At 52.7% G+C, this 25530-nt stretch overlaps 1 protein-coding gene across 4 annotated transcripts in view; it reads right to left on the bottom strand.

The window, feature by feature from the left end:
* Window positions 1-25530, bottom strand: part of PDE9A (phosphodiesterase 9A) — a 99894-nt gene that overhangs the window by 73044 nt on the left and 1320 nt on the right. Inside the window, exon 1 of one of the 4 annotated variants that reach the window (XM_032631632.1) lies at window positions 14235-14261. The exons of the other annotated variants lie outside the window; for them this stretch is intronic. Within the exon in view, the coding sequence (XP_032487523.1) occupies window positions 14235-14246 (12 nt within the window). The 5' untranslated portion in view covers window positions 14247-14261. Of the gene's footprint in view, window positions 1-14234; window positions 14262-25530 lie in introns of those variants that run through there. 4 annotated transcript variants of the gene reach the window in all.

Below are 25530 nucleotides of genomic sequence, written 5' to 3'. Positions count from 1 at the left end.
GCGCACCGCGATGAAGAGCGGTCCCCACTTGCCGTAACTAGAGAAAGCCCTCCCACAGAAACGAAGACCCAACACAGCCAAAAATAAATAAATAAATTAATTAATTAAAAAAAAGAGAAAAGAACAGCAAACTTAATAAAGAGAGCATTTATTAAGTGCCAGGCAGTGTTCTAGTCACCTCCCAGCCTTAGGCCCAAACCACTGCCCTGCACGGCCCCTTTGCAAGCAAAGAGCTAGTGGCGTTGTTCCTTGTGTGTTAGTTATTGCAGAGAAATGGAATTAAGATGAATATCTCGAAGCAATGAAATGATTACATCTTAGTAAGTCTCAACGATGGAACATTATATAGCATTAAAATCACGTTTTTGAATACCGCTAATGTAATGATCAAGATAAAAAAATATGTGAAAGAAAGCGATTCTCTCTCCCTCTGTCTCTGAAAAGGAAACACCAGCAGGAGAGGTCCCGAAATGTTCGCACTGTCTGGTGGAGTAACGGGTTCTTTTCTTTTCTTTTTTATGCTGCTCTGTATTTCTCAACTATTCTGCGATGAATATGCAGGGCTTTTATAACCAAGAGAAAAGTTACCTAGATCTAGAAGCTGAGGTTAATAACCGATAACAGAACTGGCTTGCGAATCTCTCTTCCCAACAGCGTGCTGCGCTGCATTTACATAAGATTCTTAGGAGAGGAAAGAAAGGTCTTTACCATTTTTATTTGGAACGAATACTCTTTGGCTTTAAGCCAAGCGGATGAGAAAATTAAATGACAAGTTAACCAGAGGACAAAAATCAGAATTTAAATAGCATTTGGCTAGTAGAGGGAGCTGGTGTGGAGCCGAGGGGCGACGGAGAGGCAGGGACCCTTGGATGGGAAGCGAAGGGCAAGCTGGGTGCCTCCCGGGACAGACAAGAAAGCAGGTCCCACGGGTCTGTGCCAGCTGCAGGGACACAGCTGACTCGGGGATGGAGGGATTGGCCGTGGCCCTCAGGGGACCCGAGGCCGTGCAGACAGAAGGGGCCACAGAGAAGCCGCATCCCCCATGCTCCTGCCCCATCCCGCCGCCCCACCCACCTGAGACTCGCGGCCCATGCGCTGGAACTTCCCGTTAAAGGATTTCTACGGCTTCAGACTCTAACCTGACGTGCCTCACATCATGCGTCTTCCAGACTCACCCAAGTGAGGTTTTCAGTGATGAGGCTGCGTGTGCGGTCCTCCTAGGCGGCTGCAGTGAGCCTGGGCAGAAACCCCAAGGGGTCCAGACCAACAAGTGGGGTGAGACCGGCCTGGGCGGGGGAGCCACGCCCCAGACATGGGAAAGGGGGGCCTGGTTGAGGAGCACTGCCCTGGGGCAGGGGCGGGGGCGGGGGCAGGTGGTGGAGGCCTAACGGCACTGGGCTCAGCTTTCCTTACGTAAGCTCCTTTAGACATCAGTTATAAAGCAAGTACTCAGCTGTAATAACATAAGTATCAATGCATCTGAGGAGGGACACGTCATCTTTGGGGGCGGTACCCACGAGGCTGCCCCCGACTGCTGTCCTGAGACCCGAGTGTCTTGTACATGCCTCCTGGCCGGCGAGTTGCAGTTCCGGCCTCTCCACGGCCTCAGGACCGTGCAGGTCAGGGCCCTCCTCAGGCAGCGTTCTGGGGGCCAGTAAAACGAGCTGAGGGTAACTGAGGCTGAGGCCAATGCAAGCCTGCGGCTGCCATTCCAAACCCTAATTCCAAACGCGGTGCTCACACAGGGACCCGCTCTGTTCCCAGTAATTCTCCGGTGGGTGCCGTAGAGTTGAACTTACAGAATAAATGGGTACTAATACATGCCGCTTAACGGTTTATCCAAGCTTTATGTAGTAGGACTGTAGGTAAAATTTTTTGAGAAAGAAAACAGTTCAGTTGCTAAAGTTATGCAATCACGGCACTAATTCTTTGGCCATCCGGGCAGAAGGGGTGTCTGGCAGCGAGGACGGTCAGTGAGTGACTGCCCTTAGCGGGCTACGTCTGACCGGGTGGGCGCTGGGTTGGCTGGAGCCCACGCGTTTCCTGCTGTCTCACATCCCAGGATTGCCCTCGGCTGGTGCCAGAGTCGCACACTGCTCCAGGCACGTGCAGGGCAGAGGGGTGGGAAGGGAGGGGTCAGGGAAGTGAGTTCACTTCCAGTCCCTCTTCCTACCAGCTTGACCCAGGACAAGTTTCTTCACCTTTTTGAGACTCTGAGTCTTCATCTGCAGAGTGAGGGTTATCATACCCCAGAGAAGGTTTCATCATGACATACAGAGGGCCTGGTACATAGTAAGTGCTCAGTTAAGTGGCAGTTGTGATTACAGGGAGGGCCCCTTGAAACTTATGGATGTCTTCCCTAGAGACAGAGAGGCTCCTCCTGGACCCCTCCAAGGCCATTTCACAAGCAAGAGGCACTGAGGACACACAGCCTTAACTTCAACATGTTGGCATCTCTGGGTGGTTCATACGTCAGGACACGAGGATACCTTGACTTGGGAAGGCCACCACAAAGCAGGCTCTGATGTGCTAACTGACCTCCCTGTGTTACCAACCACACCCAAAATGCAGTGAAGACCAGGATTGTGTCAATACAAGTGTGTATTAGTCAACAGGACCACATAGGATTCAAAAGACTGACAGGTTAAATGATCAATTCGACCTCACTGTGGTGTCAGTTTTCTTCTGGTAAACACGGAGGACAGTCTTTGGAAGGTGAGGTCCCTGCGGGCAGGACCCTGCTCAGTCCCTCTGTATTCCATCTGTGAGCACAGGGCCTGTCCGTCTGCTCACGGGACACCGGTGTCCAAGTATCCTCCTGTGTGAACAGGCTGAGGCTGAATTTTGCATCTGCTGGTTTTAGGTTCTACCACTAAGGACGCAAATTCCACCGCCACCTCCACCATCGCCTCTAGTGTCACCGCCATGACCACCAGCACCATCACCATCACCACTGTCACCTCCACTGTCACCACCACCATCACCTCTGCAATCACCATCACCACCACCACCACCACCTAGTGAGCCTGGACTCGCGCTTGGGCCAGAACCTGGGCCACGCATCCTACACCCTATGACCCTGGGTCCTTGGAAGGACCTCATAAACTGGGGGTATCCTCCTCTTCACAGAGGAGGACTCTGAGTCACAGAGAGAGAACCTGGCCTGGCCGGGTCCCCGTGGTCCTGGATGCAAACTCGACCCGCCTGGCTCCAAGCCCAGAGATGCATGCAGTGCCTGGAATCAGGCTTTTAATGGTGGTCCGCCTGGGAAGCAGAGGTAGTCTCTTGGCCTCTTTGCCACTGTCACTCTCCCATAACGCTGGACGCGTTCTCTGTTCGCCTTGTTCTCAGATGACTGATGTTTCTGATTGCACACTTGGAATGAATATTGGTTTGGATCCCACACTTGGAAGAAAATAAACCAATCCAAATTCTTTTTCCTTTGTCTATCAGACCATGATTCATTAAAAAAATTTTTTAAAAATTTTTTTTGCGGTACGCGGGCCTCTCACTGTTGTGGCCTCTCGCGTTGCGGAGCACAGGCTCCGGATGCGCAGGCTCAGCGGCCATGGCTCACGAGCCCAGCCGCTCCGCGGCATGTGGGATCCTCCCGGACCGGGGCACGAACCCATGTCCCCTGCATCGGCAGGCGGACTCTCAACCACTGCGCCACCAAGGAAGCCCTGAGCTCATTTTTTAATAGCTTTTATAAACTGCTAAGCTTGTATAGGGCTTTGTCTACCCTCAAAGAGTATTTCAGTCCAGCCCCCGGTTCTCGTGCTCCAGGTCCACGAGTTAGAATTCACCAGACCAGCCGTCAGGACAGCCAAACGCCAACTCAGTGGTGATTCTGCAACTCCACTATCTTTGGGGGAGTTAAAAGCTGAATCTCTATTGCCTTTTCAGCACCTGAGAAGTACAAGTGTTTAATATATAAAACAAACAAGCTAAAAAGAGACCAAGACCCAAACCCCACATTTTATTGTTTTTTACTATCACTCAAGAAATACATTTTCACCAAAGGAAAGATTGTAGGCTATCTCCCCATCCATCCATCCATCCATGTATACCTGCAATTCATCTCTAATTATAAATTATATATATAAATGTGAACATATGGTTCATTCTGTCCTGCCCCTTGTTTCCAGAACATGTAACAATAATGTCACATTCAGAATGGATCACTGTTAACCACCAGGCAGGCAATCATGGCTTCTTTGTCTGCTAAGATAAAATTTGAATTAGGCCTTATGTCTCTTTCCAATTTAAGAGGTATTTTGCTGGTCGTGTCGTGTGAAAAGACTATAAAATAACGGGAGAGACCTTCAAGATGGCGGAAGAGTAAGACGCGGAGATCACCTTCCTCCCCACAGATACACCAGAAATACATCTACACGTGGAACAACTCCTACAGAACACCTACTGAAGGCTGGCAGAAGACCTCAGACCTCCCAAAAGGCAAGAAACTCCCCACGTAACTGGGTAGGGCAAAAGAAAAAACAGAGACAAAAGAATAGGGACTGGACCTGCACCAGTGGGAAGGAGCCGTGAAGGAGGAAAGGTTTCCACACACTAGAAGCCCCTTCGCGGGCGGAGACTGCGGGTGGCGGAAGGGGAAGCTTCAGAGCCGCGGAGGAGAGCACAGCCACAGGGGTGCAGAGGGCAAAGCAGAGAGATTCCCGCACAGAGGATCGGTGCCGACCGGCACTCACCAGCCCGACAGCCTTGTCTGCTCACCCGCCGGGGTGGGCGGAGCTGGGAGCTGAGGCGCGGGCTTTGGTCGGAGCACAGGGAGAGGACTGGGGTTGGCGGCGTGAGCACAGCCTGCAGGGGTTGGTGCCCCACGGCTAGCCGGGAGGGAGTCCGGGGAAAAGTCTGGACCTGACGAAGAGGCAAGAGACTTTTTCTTCCCTCTTTGTTTCCTGGTGTGCGAGGACAGGGGATTAAGAGCGCTGCTTAAAGGAGCTCCAGAGACGGGCGCGAGCCGCGGCTAACAGCGCGGACACCAGAGACGGGCGGGAGACGCTAAGGCCGCTGCCGCCGCCACCAAGAAGCCTGTGTGCGAGCACAGGTCACTCTCCACACCTCGCCTCCCGGGAGCCGGTGCAGCCCGCCACTGCCAGGGTCCCGGGATCCAGGGACAACTCCCCCGGGAGAACGCACGACGCGCCTCAGGCTGGTGCAACGTCACGCCGGCCTCTGCCGCCGTAGGCTCGCCCCGCACTCCGTGCCCCTCCCTCCCCCCGGCCTGAGTGAGCCGGAACCTCCGAATCAGCGGCTCCTTTAACCCCGTCCTGTCTGAGTGAAGAACAGATGCCCTCCGGAGACCTACACGCAGAGGCGGGTCCAAATCCAAAGCTGAGCCCCGGGAGCTGTGCGAACAAAGAAGAGAAAGGGAAATCTCTCCCAGCAGCCTCAGGGGCAGCGGATTAAAGCTCCACAACCAATGTGATGTACCTGCATCTGTGGAATACATGAATAGACAATGAATCAGCCCAAATTGAGGCGGTGACTTTGGGAGCAACGATATATATATATATACTTTTCCTTTTTCTCTTGTTGTGTGTATGTGTATTCTTCTTTGTGTGATTTTGTCTGTATAGCTTCGCTTTTACCATTTGTCCTAGGGTTCTGTCTGTCCTATGCCAAACAACTTGCAAGACAGGAACACCACCCCACCCATTAGCAGAGAGGCTGCCTAAAATCATAATAAGGTCACAGACACCCCAAAACACACCACCAGCTGCAGCTCTGCCCACCAGAAAGACAAGATCCAGCCTCATCCACCAGAACACAGACACTACTCCCCTCCACCAGGAAGCCTACACAAGCCACTGAACCAACCTTACCCACTGGGGGCAGACACCAAACACAACAGGAACTACAAACCTGCAGCCTGCCAAAGGAGACCCCAAACACAGTAAGTTAAGCAAAATGAGAAGACAGAGAAACACACAGCAGATGAAGGAGCAAGGTAAAAACCCACCAGACCTAACAAATGAAGAGGAAATAGGTGGTCTACCTGAAAAAGAATTCAGAATAATGATAGTAAAGATGATCCAAAATCTTGGAAATAGAATGGAGAAAATACAATAAATGTTTAACAAGGACCTAGAAGAACTAAAGAGCAAACAAACAATGATGAACAACACAATAAATGAAATTAAAAATTCTCCAGAGGGAATCAATAGCAGAATAACTGAGGCAGAAGAACGGATAAGTGACCTGGAAGATAAAATAGTGGAAATAACTACGGCAGAACAGAATAAAGAAAAAAGAATGAAAAGAATTGAGGACAGTCTCAGAGACATCTGGGACAATGTTAAACACACCAACATCCAATTATACGGGTCCCAGAAGAAGAAGAGAAAAAGAAAGGGACTGAGAAAATACTTGAAGAGATTATAGTTGAAAACTTCCCTAATATGTGAAAGGAAATAGTTAATCAAGTCCAGGAAGCACAGAGAGTCCCATACAGGATAAATCCAAGGAGAAACATGCCAAGACACATATTAATCAAACTATCAAAAATTAAATACAAAGAAAAAATATTAAAAGCAGCAAGGGAAAAACAGCAAATAACATACAAAAGAACCCCCATAAGGTTAACAGCTGATCTTTCAGCAGAAACTCTGCAAGCCAGAAGGGAGTGGCAGGACATATTTAAAGTGATGAAGGAGAAAAACCTACAACCAAGATTACTCTACCCAGCAAGGATCTCATTCAGATTCAACAGAGAAATTAAAACCTTTACAGACAAGCAAAAGCTAAGAGAATTCAGCACCACCAAACCAGTTTTACAACAAATGCTAAAGGAACTTCTCTAGGCAGGAAACACAAGAGAAGGAAAAGACCTACAATAACAAACCCAAAACAATTAAGAAAGTAGTAATAGGAACATACATATCGATAACTACCTTAAATGTAAATGGATTAAATGCTCCAACAAAGAGACACAGACTGGCTGAATGCATGCAAAAACAAGACCCATATATATGCTGTCTACAAGAGACCCTCTTCAGACCTAGGGACACATACACACTGAAAGTGAGGGGATGGAAAAAGATATTCCATGCAAATGGAAATGAAAAGAAAGCTGGAGTAGCAATTCTCATATCAGACAAAATAGACTTTAAATAAAGACTATTACAAGAGACAAAGAAGGACACTACATAATGATCAAGGGATCGATCCAAAAAGAAGATATAACAATTGTAAATATTTATGCACCCAACATAGGAGCACCTCAATACATAAGGCAAATGCTAACAGCCATAAAAGGGGAAATCGACAGTAACACAATCATAGTAGGGGACTTAACACCCCTCTTTCACCAATGGACAGATCATCGAAAATGAAAATAAATAAGGAAACACAAGCTTTAAATGATACATTAAACAAGATGAACTTAATTGATATTTATAGGACACTCCATCCAAAAACAACAGAATACACTTTCTTCTCAAGTGCTCATGGAACATTCTCCAGGATAGATCATATCTTGGGCCACAAATCAAGCCTCAGTAAATTTAAGAAAATTGAAATTGTATCAAGTATCTTTTCTGACCACAACACTATGAGACTAGATATCAATTACAGGAAGAAATCTGTAAAAAATACAAACACGTGGAGGCTAAACAATACACTACTAAATAACCAAGAGATCACTGAAGAAATCAGAGAGAAAATTAAAAGAAATACCTAGAAACAAATGACAATGAAAACACGACGACCCAAAACCTATGGGATGCAGGAAAAGTAGTTGTATGAGGGAAGTTTATAGCAATACAATCCTACCTCAAGAAACAAGAAACATCTGAAATAAACAACCTAACCTTACAGCTAAAGCAATTAGAGAAAGAAGAACAAAAAACCCCCAAAGTTAGCAGAAGGAAAGAAATCATAAAGATCAGATCAGAAATAAATGAAAAAGAAAGGAAGGAAACAATAGCAAAGATCAATAAAACTAAAAGCTGGTTCTTTGAGAAGATAAACAAAATTGATAAACCATTAGCCAGAGGCATCAAGAAAAAAAGGGAGAAGACTCAAATCAGTAGAATTAGAAATGAAAAAGGAGAAGTAACAACTGATACTGCAGAAAGACAAAGGATCATGAGAGATTACTACAAGCAGCTATATGCCAATAAAATGGACAACCTGGAAGAAATGGACGCATTCTTAGAAATGCAAAACCTTCTGGGGCAGAACCAGGAAGAGATAGAAAATATGAACAGACCAATCACAAGCACTGAAATTGAGACTGTGATTAAAAATCTTCCAGCAAACAAAAGCCCAGGACCAGATGGCTTCACAGGCGAATTCTACCAAACATTTAGAGAAGAGCTAACACCTATCCTTCTCAAACTCTTCCAAAATATAGCAGAGGGAGGAACACTCCCAAACTCACTCTACGAGGCCACCATCACCCTGATACCAAAACCAGAGAAGGATGCCACAAAGAAAGAAAACTACAGGCCAATATCACTGATGAACATAGATGCAAAAATCCTCAACAAAATACTAGCAAACAGAATCCAACAGCACATTAAAAGGATCATACACCATGACCAAGTGGGGTTTATTCCAGGAATGCAAGGATTCTGCAATATATGCAAACCAATCCATGTGATACACCATAGTAACAAACTGAAGGAGAAAAACCATATGATCATTTCAATAGATGCAGAGAAAATTTCGACAAAATTCAACACCCATTTATGATAAAAACCCTCCAGAAAGTAGGTATAGAGGGAACTTACTCAACATAATAAAAGCCATATATGACAAACCCACAGCCAACAACGTTCTCAATGGTGAAAAACTGAAACCATGGGCTTCCCTGGTGGCGCAGTGGTTGAGAGTTCGCCTGCCGATGCAGGGGACATGGGTTCGTGCCCTGGTCTGGGAGGATCCCTAATGCCACAGAGTGGCTAGGCCCGTGAGCCATGGCCGCTGAGCCTGCGCGTCCGGAGCCTGTGCTCCACAACGGGAGAGGCCACAGCAGTGAGAAGCCCGCGTACCACAAAAATAAATAAATAAATAACTGAAACCATTTCACTAAGATCAGGAACAACACAAGGTTGCCCACTCTCACCACTATTATTCAACATAGTTTCGGAAGTTTTAGCCACGGCAATCAGAGAAGAAAAAGAAATAAAAGGAATCCTAATCAAAAAAGAAGTAAAGCTGTCACTGTTTGCAGATGACGTGATACTATACATAGAGAATCCTAAAGATGCCACCAGAAAACTACTAGAGCTAATCAATGAATTTGGTAAAGTAGCTGGATACAAAATTAATGCACAGAAATCTCTTGCATTCCTATACACTAATGATGAAAAATCTGAAAGAGAAATTAAGGCAACACTCCCATTTACCACTGCAACAAAAAGAATAAAATACCTAGGAATAAACCTACCTAAGGAGACAAAAGACCTGTATGCAGAAAACTGTAAGACATGCTAGTACACACATGGTACTGGCACAGAAACAGAAATATAGATCAATGGAACAGGATAGAAAGCCCAGAGATAAACCCATGCACATATGGCCATCTTATTTTTGATAGAGGAGGCAAGAATATACAATGGAGAAAAGACAGCCTCTTCAATAAGTTGTGCTGGGAAAACTGGACAGCTACATGTAAAAGAATGAAATTAGAACACTCCCTTACATCATACACAAAAATAATCTCAAAATGGATTAAAGACTTAAATGTAAGGCCAGACACTATCAAACTCTTGAGGAAAACATAGGCAGAACACTCTATGACATATATCACAGCAAGATCCTTTTTGACCCACCTCCTAGAGAAATGGAAATAAAAATAAAAACAAACAAATGGGATCTAATGAAACTTCAAAGCCTTTGCACAGCAAAGGAAACCATAAACAAGACCAAAAGACAACCCTCAGAATGGGAGAACATATTTGCAAATGAAGCAACTGACGAAGGATTAATCTCCAAAATTTACAAGCAGCTCATGCAGCCAATATCAAAAAAAACAAGCCCAAACCAAAAATGGGCAGAAGACCTAAATAGACATTTCTCCAAAGAAGATATACAGATTGCCAACAAACACATGAAAGGATGCTCAACATCACTAATCATTAGAGAAATGCAAATCAAAACTACAATGAGGGCTTCCCTGGTGGCGCAGTGGTTGAGAATCCACCTGCCGATACAGAGGACACAGGTTCGTGCCCCGGTCTGGGAGGATCCCACATGCCGCAGAGCGGCTGGGCCCGTGAGCCATGGCCACTGAGCCTGCGCATCCAGAGCCTGTGCTCCGCAGCGGAAGAGGCCACAACAGTGAGAGGCCTGCGTACCGCAAAAAAAAAAAACAAACTACAATGAGGTATCACCTCACACCAGTCAGAATGGCCATCATCAAAAATTCTACAAACAGTAAATGCTGGAGAGGGTGTGGAGAAAAGGGAACACTTGCACTGCTGGTGGGAATGTGAATTGGTACAGCCACTATGGAGAACAGTATGGAGGTTCCTTAAAAAACTAAAAATAGAACTACCATATGACCCAGCAATCCCACTACCGGGCATATACCCTGAGAAAACCATAACTCAAAATGAGTCATGTACCACAGTGTTCATTGCAGCTCTATTTACAATAGCCAGGACATGGAAGCAACCTAAGTGTCCATCGACAGATGAATGGAGAAAGAAGATATGGCACATATATACAATGGAATATTACTCAGCCATAAAAAGAAACGAAATTGAGTTATTTGTAGAGAGGTGGATGGACCTAGAGTCTGTCATACAGAGTGAAGTAAGTCAGAAAGAGAAAGACAAATACCGTATGGTAACACATATATATGGAATCTAAAAAAAAAAAAAACAGTGGTTCTGAAGAACCTAGGGGCAGGACAGGAATAAAGACGCAGACATAGAGAATAGACTTGAGGACATGGGGAGGGGGAAGGGTAAGCTGGGATGAAGTGAGAGAGTGGCATGGACACATATACACTACCAAACGTAAAACAGATAGCTAGTGGGAAGGAGCCGCATAGCACAGGGAGATCAGCTCGGTGCTCTGTGATCACCTAGAGGGGTGGGATAGGGAGGGTGGGAGGGAGATGCAAGCGGGAGGGGATATGGGGATATACGTATATGTATAGCTGATTCACTTTGTTATACAGCAGAAACTTGGCACACCAGTGTAAAGCAATTATACTCCAATAAAGGTGTTAAAAAATAAAAATAATAACGAAAACTACCGTTTATTACTATGAGCCAGACGTATTACACACATTCTCTGAAAGGAAAGAGGGACTGTTGTATGATGGAGATGCTCCAACATGTGCAAAAGCAGAAGGCCTGGCATAACGGGGCCTCCCTTTCCACCTCGCAGCTTCCACGACTCTCATCGCGAGACCCATTCTGCTTTGCCTGTCCCCCGACTTCGCCCTCCAGTGGGGTCACTGTGAAGCTCATTTTCGACATCGTATGATTTCATGCATGTATTTCAGCGTGGATCTCTAAAATATAAGATCTCTTTCTTATGGTTTAAGATAGCCAGAGTGCGATTATCACATGGAAATAAAATTGACAACAATCTCCCTTATCACTTCGCAGGTTGTCAGATATCTATCCTTGGGGCATGTTTTGAGGACAAGAAGTAATGTCTTCTTTGACCAATAAAATGGCAAAAGGAACGTAAGGGATGCAACAAATGGATAAAGACCAAGAAGGTCAGCAAACAAATCCACCAGGTGAGTCTTGTGTGGATCGTGACTTGAAAACGAGTGTGTGTGTGTGTGTGTGTGTGTGTGTGTGTGTGTGTGTGAGAGAGAGAGAGAGAGATGGTCCCCTTTTCTTGCCATTTATTTGTGGAAGAACACACATTATCTTTGATCCTTAAAGCAAGCTTTAAAGCCGGGCACTGTTATTCCTATTTCGCAGGTATTAAGGTTCAGAGAGTAGAGGAACTCATCCAGGTTCACGCCAGTGAGTGGGAATGAAAAGGAAGGGCGACTGCGAGTCCAGCAGCGGGTGAAGGCCAGGCCGAGGGAAGGGAGAGGAGCCGGCGGCTCAGTGCGATAAGCCGTCTTAGATGATGGAGACCAGGTGTGGGTGAAGCTGGGAATCGTGGACACGCTCGGGGGGCAGCACACATGCAAAGCCTCCTGGAATTGTGGGAGTGTGAGTTTGGGACAAATGCAGAGAGGGGTCCCTAAAGACCAACTTCACTGCTCTTGCAGAGCTTGTAAGGGCGTGACGAACCAGCCGAGGAAAAGCCTCTGAACTGGGCTTCCAGGCCCTGACTCTGTTCCCCCTCTAACACACCGTGTGCCCCAGGCAAGTCTCCCAACATCTCTGGTCTTAGATATCTCAACCTCAGAGTGGACAGGGCCAGCTTCACGGTGCTGCGGGGCTCCCCTGGGCAGCTTCTGCCCTGAGCCCCGGATACTGGAATGACCACCTCACCCCGTGGGTGGCTCTTCCTTCTCCCCGAGAGGCACATTCACCGCACAGAGCCTGAAGCCTGCCCTCCCGTTCAACGGCCAGCTTTGCTTCTCAAGGACTCTGGGATGGTGGGCAAATTCCTTAACTTCTTCACTGCATCTAGGGAAGATGCACAGCCTCTATAAAATACGTCCCAAGATACCTGGGATGTGGGGAGCATGACCCACATGTCTGCCAGGCAGGTACTAGTCCCATTTACAGATGTGGAAACTGAGGCCCAAGATCATACAACCAGCACGTGGCACTGCTGGAAGCAAAGCCCAGTCTGCTGATTCCGGGGCCGCTGGATAAGCAGCGGAGGGGGTGATGGGGCGCGGGGTGATTTGAGGCTGAGGTTCTGAAGCAAACCACCGCTTCCCGAGATTCATCTCTCCCTCGCGCACCTTTTCCGGGGTCCAACACACAAGAGGCAGTCGAGGCAGCCTGTTAGGTGACAGGGTTTGAGAGGCACATTTGCCTAGCGCAGCACGAGTTAATGCAATCAAAATGAAGAGCCACATTTGGTGGGGGGAGCAGAGAGATGTCTAAGACCCTGCCTGCAATATGCACCGGGCGGCAGAGGAGGCGAGGATGTCCACAACACACACGAAAACAAAGGCAGATGGGACACATCTGTGAAAGAGGGCCGACCTCAAGGGATGGGGAGGCCACAAGGAGCGGAGTGAATCAGCCTGGAGGTGAAGGGAAAGTGTGATCACCTCGCTCCACCCTACCCACAATTCTAGACCGACGATCCCGCTGGGCTTAGGGCACAGTGACTACGTGTGGAGAGCCTGTGGGGCTGAGGAAACATGCTGTGAGCTGAGGTTAGAATGTGTTTACAGCCAAGTGGCCGTCGGCCCTGAATAATGCCCCACCCCCCAAAGATACCCACACCCTAACCCCGGGAAGCTGTGAATGTCATCTTATGGGGCAAGGTCTCTGCAGGTGTGATTAGATTAAGGCTCTTGAGATCATCCCAGATTATTCAGGTGGGCCTAGAGGAAATCACAGAATCACAAGGGAGGCAGAGGGAGAGCCGACAACACAGGGAGGAGAAAGTGACGTGAAGCCGGGGCAGAGAGATTGGAAGATGCTGGCCTTGAGGACTCGAGGGATGAGGCCGCAAGCCAAGATACGCTGGGAGCCGCAGAAGGCCGAAGAGGCGGGGACGGATTCTCCCCCAGGGCCTCTGCCAACACCTTGATTCCGACCCCCGTCATACTGATTTAGAACTTTTGGCCTCCGGAACAGTGAAAGAATACATTTCTGTTTTCAGTCACGCTGCTCATGGCTGATTTGTTACAGCAGTCCCAGGGAGCTAACAAACCCTTGGCCTCCATTCTGAGAAGGCTGGGATCTTTTATTGCAGGTGATGGGAGTCCTTGAAGCTGCATGAGGCACGGAGTGTCTGTAGGATTGGGACCAAACTGCAGGACGGGGCCAGGGAAGCACGGGTTAGAGGGCGGAGACACTGGAAGCTTGGGAGCGGGTCAAAGGCTGTGATTCAGCCCCTAAGAGCTGCCTTGGGCCTGGGGGACGGTGAGGCTGGGAGGCTGCAGGGAAAGAGCCCGGGAACTGTCCAGTTGTGGGAACTGCCCTGGACGTGTGTACGTTCACCGGCAGGACGCGGCCACCCAGACTCTGTAACCCCCACTTGCTCAGGCTCTGGGCTGCCCTGAGCCTCAGCGGGATTTCGGGGCCCGTTTCTCCGCCCGAGTCTGCGGCAGCCTCCACCCTGAACCCATCTGTCACAGCTGATCCACTCACGGCTCTTGTCATCTTTCAGGGTTGCTTTGTTTCTGTTTTTTCTCGCTTCTGGTGTCTGAGGCCAAGCTCCATTGTTAGAAATAATGGCTCCCAGGGGACTGAAAATGCACAAAGCGAGGAGCCGGAAGAACAAGAAATGTACTGAGGCGGAGCTCGACTCGGAGGGCTGCTGGAAGCTAGGACGTGGCTGAGGGCGTCTGTCTGCTTCAGATTTGCTTTACTTCTTGAGATCTAACCCCAGTAAGAGGCAGCTCGTGGCCCACGAGCCTTGCACTTCCCCTCGATGGGCCCTCGTCCTGCTACCCTGCCCGCGGCTCCGCTGCTTCGGGACTCCGGGTGTGGCCCCGGGAGACCCATCCTGGGGTCAGGTCTCCTGGGTGCCCCGGCTGGGAGGGGGCAGGAGGAGAGGACCTGGCGCCGAAGCCCCTCGGGGTCCACCCATGGGGGGGCCTTCCCCCAACATGCAGTCCCTCTGGCCCTGTTTCAAGGCAGAATGTGGGTGTGGCGGGGATCGGGGGAGGGCGAAAAGGCAAGATGTAGAAGAAACCGCGGGAAAGCGAGACCTGTGACCAGGAGGCGGGAAGGGCCCCTCTCTCCAGCTCAGGCCAGAGAGCTCGGCTGTCCTGCGAAGCAAGCGTCCACGTCCCACTGCCATTCCCAGTGGGAATGAACAGGGAATCCGAGGGTTCTAGGGAAGCTGCGCCTTTCAGCCCTTTCCAGAGAATGATCAAGGCTTTCGGGGGAGGGCTGTATTTGGAGAAAGTCTTTAAAGAGGTAATGAAGTTAAAACGAGGCAACTGTATGAGTTTTCTGGGGCTCCCGGAACGGAGTGTCACAGACGGGCAGCTTAAAACCACAGAAGTTTATGCAGGCCGGGAGTCTGCAGTCAAGGCAATGGCGGGTTTGGGTCCTTCCGAAGGCTCTCAGGGAGCGTCCGTCCTCGTCTCTCTCAAGCTCTGGTGGCGACCAGCAACCCCTGGGGCTCCCTGGCTTGTGGACACATGACCCCAGTCTCCACCTCCGCCTTCTGTTCTCTGTACGTGCACATTTATTTCCCTCTTCTTAAAGGACACAGTCACGTGGGATAAAGGCCCCTCCTCAACCAGCATGACCTCATCTCACCTTGGTTATTACATCTGCAAAGACCCTATTTCCAAACACAGTCCCATTCACAGGTACTGGGGGTTAGGACGTGGGCATATCTTTTGGGGGCGACACAATTCACCCCAAACGGTGGGGACCCACGGGAACAAAGACAGGACGAGGTGACAACGCAGGCAGGCGGGAACCTGCCAGAGTGGGGCCGTCACGCGGGCGCCCTGGCGAACAGTGGTGTGTGCACTGAGATGGGAGCTGGGGAGAAAGTCCAGTGAGCTGAGCTGGTCGTGGGACGCAGGGGAGCTGAGAGGCTTCCATCTGCAGTGGGGGCAGCCTTCCTTCCTCCCTCCCTCCATCGCCTCCTGTATTTCCTTGTCTTTTTATCACTTGAAATTTCACTAGAAAAATTGAGCAGTTTTCCTGCCAGAAAAGAAATGTCCCTGGGCATGGGTGACGCTGGGGGCCCTGAGCGGGTCCAAGCCCCACCGTCCTGCGTCTTATCCAGGCGGAGGCCGGCGTCCACCACCGGGAGAAAACCCCCACGGGCATCCTCTACGGCTGCTACAAGTGCCTCCAAAGATCGGGGTTTCTGCTCAGTGCGGCTGCACTTTCGGGGGTGCTCGTCCCCGATGTAACGTCAGCCGGGCACAGCGTCTCCTGGGCCACGCCGAGACGCCCACTGTCCCACATCGCGTGGCACCCGTGCCACCCAGAGTGTGGAGGCCGTGTCACCCGTGCAGCCTCTTCGCTGAACCAAACAATCCCTCTGGGGCTCACTAGTTTTAGTTTGATGCCTGGGGCTCACAGCGGTTGGCCGAAAGCCACTAAACCCTGGCTTTTCCTTCCAGAAGCCAAGCCTGGCACGTCCAAGGGGGGTGGGTGGGAGCTGGAGGCTTCGAGGGGGCCCTGTGGTGTCTGGACCCAACCTGCGTCCGCTGGGGGTTGCCTGAGCTGTCTCTCTGGGGCATGTGGGGAGGGGTCACCACAGGGTCGCAGACCGAGTCAGAAACCCCAGACGTAGAGGGGGCCCCGCTGCTCCAGCACCAGTGCCCAAGAGGCCCAGAGTCCCCCATCCCTGGAGAGGCCCTGGGCTTCAGGGAAAGGCCTGGGAGGGGAGATGCCGTGCACAGGACGAGTCGGAAAAAATAGGGTGCAGGGCTTGGCATACGCTGTCACGTTCCGGGGGGGAAATATGGGGGGCAGGGAGAGGGGAGCAGGTGGAGGACCCAGCCACGTCCGCCGGTGCACGCAGCCCGCACCCTCCAGGCTCGCTCACGGGAGCCCTGACCCTGAGAAGGGCCGCCCTCACCCTCTGCCCATCCCCCTCAGCACCCTCCATCACCCAGGCATCACCTGCACGGGAGTGTCCTCTCCGTCCCTGAGGCTGGGACCCGTCTCATCCACCTCTTCTGCCTGGTGCCAGCAGCACTGCTTCAAGAAATACTCCCGGAGAAAACTCACCGCTCCTACACGTGCCCCTTTATAACTCTGCCACAGGAAGTGCCTCTCCGACCCTCACCCCTTGGAATATTCTGGGCCGTCTTTGCCAGGAGGGCACAGGTGCCATCTCCCATCTCTGCTCTTTGGGGCTCAGCCTTTAAAACACCCCCCGCAAAACGGGTCTCAAATACATGCTGGACCACCGCTGCACGTCCTGCTGGCTCCAGGGGACATCTTAAGCCATCTCTGAGTCACGTGTTCCACTGCTTCTCGTGTTTGCTCTTTTTCTGTTATTAATAGTGATGGTAAGACATCTGAAGCTTACATAAGAAGCTTCATTGAGAGATCTCAGGGTATGTGTGACCATGAATTTTGAGCCTTTAAGCACTGCCCACATCTTGACTCTTCCCCCTGTGAAGCTTATATAACACAACTCTGAGCGCAGACACTTTGGGGGCTGCTCCCCGAAGCGCTCTGGAACCGGTGCGCATGGCAGACGGGCTCCAGACGAGCCGCCAGCCACGCCCGGCTGCTTCTGCCGGCAGTCAGCCTTTACGTAACAAGGAACGATGCTCTGGGTTAGCTGTTCTTGCAAATGGGAATCGCAGGTGGAGAGATTACTGAAGATCTCTAGATGATCATGTCAAATGCACTGCCTCTTTTTCTGTTAGTTGTAAGGCTATAAATGTAAAAACAAAAAAATCCCCAAGGCAGAAGCTGTGGGGATAAAGCCAGCCTGAGTCACTGGGTCTGCTAACCGTTCTGCTTACAGAATGAATCAATGCACCTTGCAGCTGGCCTCGGGGATGCCTGACCCCACCTGGACAGCACCCTGGTTCCCGGAGCCTGCAGCTGGGCGGTGGGGACCGCAGGGCGGTGGCCGCTTTTCCTTGCGGCCGTGTTCCCTCTCGGCTAAACCGAGGAGGGTCTGCCTGTGACAGATCGCCCAGGGCCGAGCAGCTCTCCCAGGCTGCACACGGGGGCTGGGGGAGCACAGCTGGCATCCAAGGGACAGAGACAGCAGAGCGCTCCTGGGGCCGCAGGGGAAAGCGACCAGCCGAGCACTCTCCAAGCACCGCTCGTTTCCACAGCAAAGGCTGATTTCGCCTGTAAAATTATTGTTAAGTGCTTGTGGGTACCGCTACCATCCCCTCCAGCAAAACAAACGACCCAGAAGCCTGGAAACCCTAATGCAGCTGGAGAGCACGCGGGCGTGCAGGCTGCCCCACGTCACGATCGGGACTGCTGGTCCCAGTGCATCCAAGCCGAAAGCCTGCACTGGGTGGTCACGTCCCCCTCCCCTGCCTTCCCTTCTCACCGCTGTCCTGATGGAGCACCACCTCTGAAACAGTCGGAGGAGAAATGAAAGGCATTTGCGGTCTTTTCTTTGCTGGGAAGAGAGGTTTGGGGGCCGACCTGGGGAACACAGTCACCAGGTATCACAGAGCTGGATACACCCGAGGAGCTGGGCCGGCCCCCTCATTCCACAGAGCACTCCTGGACACACGGCCCTGTGCCCGGAACGATGGCACGACACACAGGGCCACACGTCTCGGGAAGGTTCCCCCAGCCAGACACGGAGATCCGGCGGCTTGAATCCATGACACGCATAAATAATAAACAAACAAGTAAAAATAACACGACCTTCCTACACATACACCACATGCCACCCCGTTTCAGCACACATGCTTGAATTTAATCACAGCTGCCCTGTGAAGTGGACGCTGGCTTTCCCCCACCTCACAGACGGAGACACCGAGGCATGTAACTTGCCCGCACGCTCCCGGGTGCAAACGCAGACGAACCCGCCCCAGAATCGGTGCTCTCGACCGTGATGTCCTGTTGCTGGTAAACGGACTGAGTGTAATTGAATCTGAAAAGCATCTGTCTTCCCTGAACAGTTGACCCCCGTCCCCGTCTGTAACATTTCACTTCATAGACCACACCGCACACAACCGCCCTGGATGAGCACGATCAGGACCAGGAAACGGGGGAGGGCTTTGGGAACACACAGTTTTCCAGAAGACACAATAATCCACTATTGCAACAGACCTACGCTTTGCAAACTGAGGTGATAGGAGTGGAGATGATTCAGGTTTAAAAGATAGCAGGCAAATTCATTGACGAATAAATGGAATGTGGTCCATCCGCACAGTGCAATCTTATTCAGCCTTAAAGAGGAAGGACGTTCTGACACCTGCTACAAGGATGAACCCTGAGGACAATAGGCTCAGTGGAATAAGCCAGTCGCCAAAAGACAAATCCTGTACGATCCCACCTATAGGAGGTCCCTAGAGGACTCAGATTCACAGAGACAGAAAGTAGGGTGGTTGGCTGCCGGGCGGCTGGGGAGGGGGCACGGGGAGTCAGTGTTTAGTGGGGACAGAGTTTCAGTTGGGAAAATGAGAAAGTTCCGGAGATGGATGGTGGCGATGGCTGCACAACGATGTGAATGTATCAGTGCCACGAACTGCACGCCGAAAACGGCGAGGCGGTAAAATTTTATGCTATGGGTATTTTACTACGATTTTTTTTTTTTTTTTTTTTTTTTGCGGTACGCGGGCCTCTCACTGTTGTGGCCTCTCCCGTTGCGGAGCACAGGCTCCGCCGCTCCGCGGCATGTGGGATCTTCCCGGACCGGGGCACGAACCCGGGTCCCCTGCATCGGCAGGCGGATTCCCCACCACTGCGCCACCAGGGAAGCCCTTTACTACGATTTTTAAAAACTAAAAAAAAATGTTAGGCAGGGCATCGAAAGCCAACTGAACAGAACGTTCTAGCTCTTCTTTAATTGTGTCAAGACCGAGTTTTCAGAGGTGCTGTGAGTTTCTGCTCAGGCGTAAGTCCCCATCGGGCGATCAGCTTTGGGGATTGAGAAGGAGATGTGGTACCTGGTGGGGTGATGGGGTGGGGGACAGGTAGGCAGGGCTGCGGCCAAGGCAAATAAGCACGCCACCGACTGCAGAGGTTATGTTTTGAGATTGAAAACGCTTGGTGCCATTTCCAAGGCAACTGAATGCCCTGTACAGTGACCCACAGCACGGCTGTAAACCCGGTGCCCCGGGAGAGACGGGCGCACTTTTTATACTCTCACGGCTGGATCTGTAAGCATGCACTACCTGAAAATACTCTTTTCTCGAAAAGATTCAGAACCCTGGAAATGCAAACGCTTAACCACAAAAGTGGGAGGGATTAGCCCGATGAGCTAAGCAAGAGGCCATGGCTCCATCTCTACGTCTTTCGAGCTGGGCGGCTGACATGCCTCCTGCACCGGCCGCGAGCCGTCCTCCAGGCTGGAGGCCATCCTCTGCCACACCTGGGCGGGGGCTGCCGGGCCCCCCCCACCCCGCGTCTTATGGCCTGTCCGGCCGAAGGGGAGGGGATGGGAGCATGGAGGAATTCTTCACTGGGGCAGGGCTGGGCTGCAGCTGTCTTGACATGGACACCTGAGGGCCCTCTGTGTCCTCTGGGGACCCTCTCAGCCCTTCTTGCCAAAGACCTCCCCCAGTCCCCAGGAGTGCAGCCTGCCACCTGCAAACCGCAAACCCGGGACAGGGGAGTGGGGCCCCAGCCTGCAGTGACCCAAGGCTACCTGTCCGCCCAGCCCCTGCTGCCCACTGCCGGGCTTGTGTCGGGGTCCCCGAGGCTGGCACAGCATCCCAGCTGAGCGTGCAAATGAGGTTCCCAGAAGCTGTCTGACGGGGCGCCCTGCCCGTGCTTTTCTTCCCTGACACTCAGAGCCGTACTCTGCACGTTTCTGAGGCCAAGCTGCCGCTCGGCCCACAAGGGCTCTGGTGAGGCCACCGGCCCTCTCGTTCAGGGCAAGAGATCTGCCTCTGCCAGGTCGGAGAGGGAGGTGCCCTGGGCAGTGGGCCGGGGTCTCGGGGCCTTGGCACTGCCCCCATCTTTGTGGTTGTCTGTCACAGTGGGCTGGCTTACAGATATGAAACCGGGGACACCAAGGCACTGCCAAGGCTTCTTCCAGAGTCTCCGAGTGGACAGGGCAGAGGGAGGGGGCCGGGGGACAGGACGTATTTACTGAGCCTCCCCGGGTGGCCGGCTCCGCCCTGGGCTCTGTACGAGTGCTATCTCACGCCATCCGCATCACCCCGCGTGGGGCGTCAGCACTGCACCCACCTCACCGAGGAAAAGGTGACCTTTCCGTGGCAGAGCCGGGCACTGAGAGGCTGTCTGTCCAGCACCACGGCCTCTGCCCCTCCACGTGACCACCGAGAGCAGCTCCGCGCCCCCCTGCGCTTAGCCGGCAAGGTCTCCATGTCATTATCTGTCAACCCTGATGAATGACATCAGTGAGATTCAGGCCTTCAGCCAACCCCGTGCTGGGGCGTCCGGATGTCAGAAAGTGTCTGGTTTAAGAGGTTTTCCGACCGTAGCTAGTGGGAAGGAGGGGGTCCAGCAGCCTCCTATGTCCTCCACGACCTCGGGCTAAAATTTGAGAGACTGAGTTTCCAAGAGATCTTATTTGGAAGCACCTGATACGGCATCTCAGGAGTCAGGCTGACTTACTTTAGTGGCTGATCTACTTGTTGAAAAAGAGACTGAAAATGGAGACATCAGTGTTCACAGCCCAGCTCTGGCGCAGCTGCAGACAGAGGGTCATCACAGGCGAGGGGCTGGGTCTTCTCCCCTTCACGAGCAGCCCTATACCTCCATTTGCACTGGAATCCCTGAAAGGGTATGGAATGACCCCCTTGCTCCAACTTCCCTTGGTTGCAATTAGCTTGTCACCATTTCAATATCTTTTTAAAGCTCTTACATTATGAACATTAAAAGGAGGATAAACGACTTTGCTGGGACTGCGGAGGGCAGTCCACCTGGCAGTGATGTGCGGAGAGGACAGCAGCGCAGAAGCCCAGAGGACTCGCTGGGTCTGCCTGGCCAGGGAGTGCATCCCTGTACAAACGGGCATAGACCCTTCCGGTCGGCAGGCCAGGGATGTTCTGAGCGTGGGGCAAAGCAGGGGCACACGTCTGCGGGCAAAAGGGAATCTCCACTAGGCTTCACCGGGCAGCCAGCCAGACATTCCAGGAGGGGAAAGACATTCCATGAGCCAGGGAGGGACTCCAGGCCCCGCCATGCGGACCGCGCTGGACCAGACGGGGGCAGGTGCGCCCTGCAACAAACAGGCTGAAGACGATCAGCCAGCTTGAAGCGCTGGCTCGTGTCTGTGCCAGAGGCAGTGGAGGCTGCTGTCCTCAGAGGGCGCAGAGCCAGAGCAGGGCAGGGGGCACAGGGAGACTGCGGCAGAGCGGGCAGAGCGGGGCTCCCAGCGCAGGGAGGAGGGCGGGCCTGAGCCCCGGGGGAACCTTTGGGGAGGGGATGGCTGGCCCGGCCCCGCAGCTCCACGGGGGCTGAGTGCCGGCTTCACGGCCTGGGGTCCCAGGTGTCAACAGGGCCAGGCTGGGGGGAGGGCAGCAGCGTGGAGAGAAGGCCCGGCAGACGGGGGCTTAGCCCCAGCGGGGAAGGGGGTACAGTCACAGGGTGGGAAGACCCAATCACAACACGGCGTTGGAACTGGGAACAGCCTTCTCTTGACGTTTTAACTTTCCAATGCTCTAACTGCTCTTCCTTTTGGATTTTTCTCATTTGTTCCATTATTTTAGAGCAGAAACAACTTAGTAGAACTCAAGTGGCTGATCGCCCATTAAGACCTGAGTTCCAGCCGCAGAGCGAGGCGGGAACAAGGACGTGGCAACTCACAGAGGCCGAGGGTGGTCCCAGCAGAGCCAGGTGGCCCCCCTGACAAGGGGCTGTCCCCCAGGGGGCCGCTAGACCGGGGCGATGCACCAACAGGCGGCCCCTTTCAGCGGCACTTATCATGGTCTCCAGGATGGTCAGTCTTGCCCAGAGGAGGCCTCTCACCAAACCCAAGCCCAAGGCCAGGTCCGGGGGTCCCACAAAGGCCTCAGTCTGCCTCATTCGGGAGGTGGGCAGACCCACGCCCAGACGTGCCACCAGGCAGGACCCCTCAAGCTCCCTGATGCCGAGGGCATTGTCCCGTCATGCCCTGGGCAGCCCTGATGAGCTCATCCTTGTTCCGGACACGGGTGGGAGAAAGGAGCAGGTTCTGAGGTCAGGGGAAGCTGCAGAGGGAAACAGCAAGCCCTCTGGGTAGGGACAGGACGCATCAGCTCTTAGAGCAGAGTCCTCAGAGCTGCGGTGCTGGCTCTCCGGGCTTGGGGGCTCCCACTCCCTCCTCCTTCACCTGAGGCTGGGAGGTGCCAGGTCCCACCCGCCCCCCTGGCAGGTGGAGGCGCAGGCGATGGGAACAGGTGTGCAGAGGTGTTGCTGGCCGCGTGAGGCCGCAGCCCTGGCCATACGGCAGTTCCCGGCCTGGGTCCTCCTGAGGCCACCCAGTCTGCGAGAAGGGCTCCTTCCCCACGACGCCAGTCTTCTATGAGGAAGGAAACCTCTTCATTGGGCCCCATGTACGGCCGGCATCACAGCCCCTTCCCGCCAGCCGAATCCCGCGGTGTCCTGCCCGTCACCAGGCACCCTGCAACAGCGGCAGCTTACTACCTGTCCCTCCCGGGGGAAGCAGGGGGCAGAGGGGCCATGGCTCAGGGGGACTCACGAAGCTGGATCCCGGCTCTCAGCACATAGCAGCTGCTCAGTAAACTCGTCTGGATAACTAAGCTATTTGCCCTGTCCGCTTGGACTCCTACAGCAAGCAGAACAACTAGCATCCCCGCGTGACAGCGGAGAAATCCACGGCACAGAGAGGTTGGGTAACTAACCCAAGGCCGTGGGGGCTGTAGTGGAGGCGCTTAGGACAGGACCGCCGTCTGGCTCCTGCCATGGCTGCCAGCCACCTGGGATGCTGCTTCTGTGTAGACCCAGGAAGGACCCAGACCCGGGGAGATAAGCCACGTCTGCCCTCTGAGCCTCCTCTGCACAACCTCTGCAGGAGAATCTGGCGGATGGAACACGGATCCCTCAAGTGGGCCCCGGATCCCCGTGGCGGCCTCCCGCTGGATACCTGAGCAGGTGAAGTGACCGTGTGTGCTGGAGTCTCCTTCACACCAAGGAAGCAGTGAGCCAGCCTCCCGAGGGCCACCACGGTTTCTCTAGGAACCTGGAACACCTACGGTACGATCACTACAGTACGTCCTCAGACGGGGACGCTGGCTGGCTGTCCCTACAGACAACGTTACGTCTGCAACCCAAGCTTTGCTGGAGCAGACACCATCTGCAGAAGCCACTGTTCTTTTTTTTTTTTTTTGCGGTACGCAGGTCTCTCACTGCTGTGGCCTCTCCCGTTGCGGAGCACAGGCTCCGGACGCGCAGGCTCAGCGGCCACGGCTCACGGGCCCAGCCGCTCTGCGGCGTGTGGGATCTTCCCGGACCGGGGCACGAACCTGTGTCCCCTGCATCGGCAGGCGGACTGTCAACCACTGCGCCACCAGGGAAGCCCCAGAAGCCACTGTTCTGCCTGTTATCTTCTTCTTCCCCACTGGGGCCCTCTCTGGGGGGAGCGTGGAAGGACCAGGAGCCGGGGCACTGGACAGACAGGGAGCAGAAACAACGTGGGGGCCGCAGGAGGGACGATGGGCGCACAGAACGGCACACGCATCAGAAGCGGTACCTGCCTCATCCCCTGACTCCGACTCCGCGGGGCTCTCCCCTCAAGAGTGACCTTTCCCGGAAAGGAGGTGGGATGGGGATAAAAGGGAGAGAGAACACGACTGCATGCTGGGAACTTTAGGAATTAATCCAGTGCCTGGGACTTTAAGAAAAGAAACCCCAGCCGCTGGAAGCATTGCTGTAGGAGCTCTCAACCCAGGATTAAAGTCCCAACAGTGCTGCTGGGTGTCGAGCGTGAGGTGAGCGCGGGGTTATGACTTTCTAGCACATGTCTGGAAACCCAGATGATCCGATTCTCCCCCAGGGCTAAAGGTGCAGCCAGGAGCCCCCAACAGGGCTGGCAACAAAGGCAGAGGGCGCACAGCAAGGTCAAGAAGCACTGACACAGATGGCAGAGGTCTGAGGACCACGGTCTGCCTCCCCTCTTTTGTACTAGTTAAAGGGCACGGATGAAACAGAGAGAGAGCATCGCGCCCGCTGTGTTCCAGAGTGTTCCAGGCACTCTGTCTACATGGCCTCCTTCACTGCACACGGGAGTCTACGAAGCAGATGTTTTTGTTCCACTTTACTGACCAGGAGGCCAGCTCAGAAGAGCCAAGGGTTAGATGCCCAGGATCACAGAAATTGGTGGAACCAACACTCAACATCAGATCTGGCACCCCCTGAGCGCAGGTGCCCGCGGTCTCCCAGGGCCACCTGCAGGGCTGCTTTCGTGGAGGTCACCCAAACCTCGAGCATCTCAGCCGCAAAATGCCCACAATGCCAGCTGAGCTGAGCCCGCCACTCATCTTCACCTCCCTCTGGACCCTCTCTTCCACTTTTCACCCACATCCCACTGAATTTCTCCGGGAAAGCTTTGGGAAGTTCTTGGGAAGGAACTGTCACTTCTGATGGTGACAGCATCTCATCTCACCTCTTTCCAAAGATAAAAAGGGCCAATCTTTGATAATTCTCCTCTGCTGGGGTAGAAAAAGCGTGTGTGCTTGTGTACACGTGTGCGTGCGTGCGTGTGTTTGCATGTGGTGCGTGCACGCTGTGTGTGAATGCATGTACACGAGTGTGCCCAGGTGTGTGCATGTGTGTCCATGCTGGGGCAGGGAAGTACTCAGCGGAGGGCCCTTTCTTCCTCTGGGGAGGCTGTTAAATTCCTGTG

The sequence above is a fragment of the Phocoena sinus genome, chromosome 4 (assembly GCF_008692025.1).
Source record: "Phocoena sinus isolate mPhoSin1 chromosome 4, mPhoSin1.pri, whole genome shotgun sequence".
NCBI classification, from domain to species: Eukaryota; Metazoa; Chordata; class Mammalia; order Artiodactyla; family Phocoenidae; genus Phocoena; species Phocoena sinus.
Note: the sequence above shows the minus strand (reverse complement) of the source record. Positions and strands in the feature narration are given on the sequence as shown.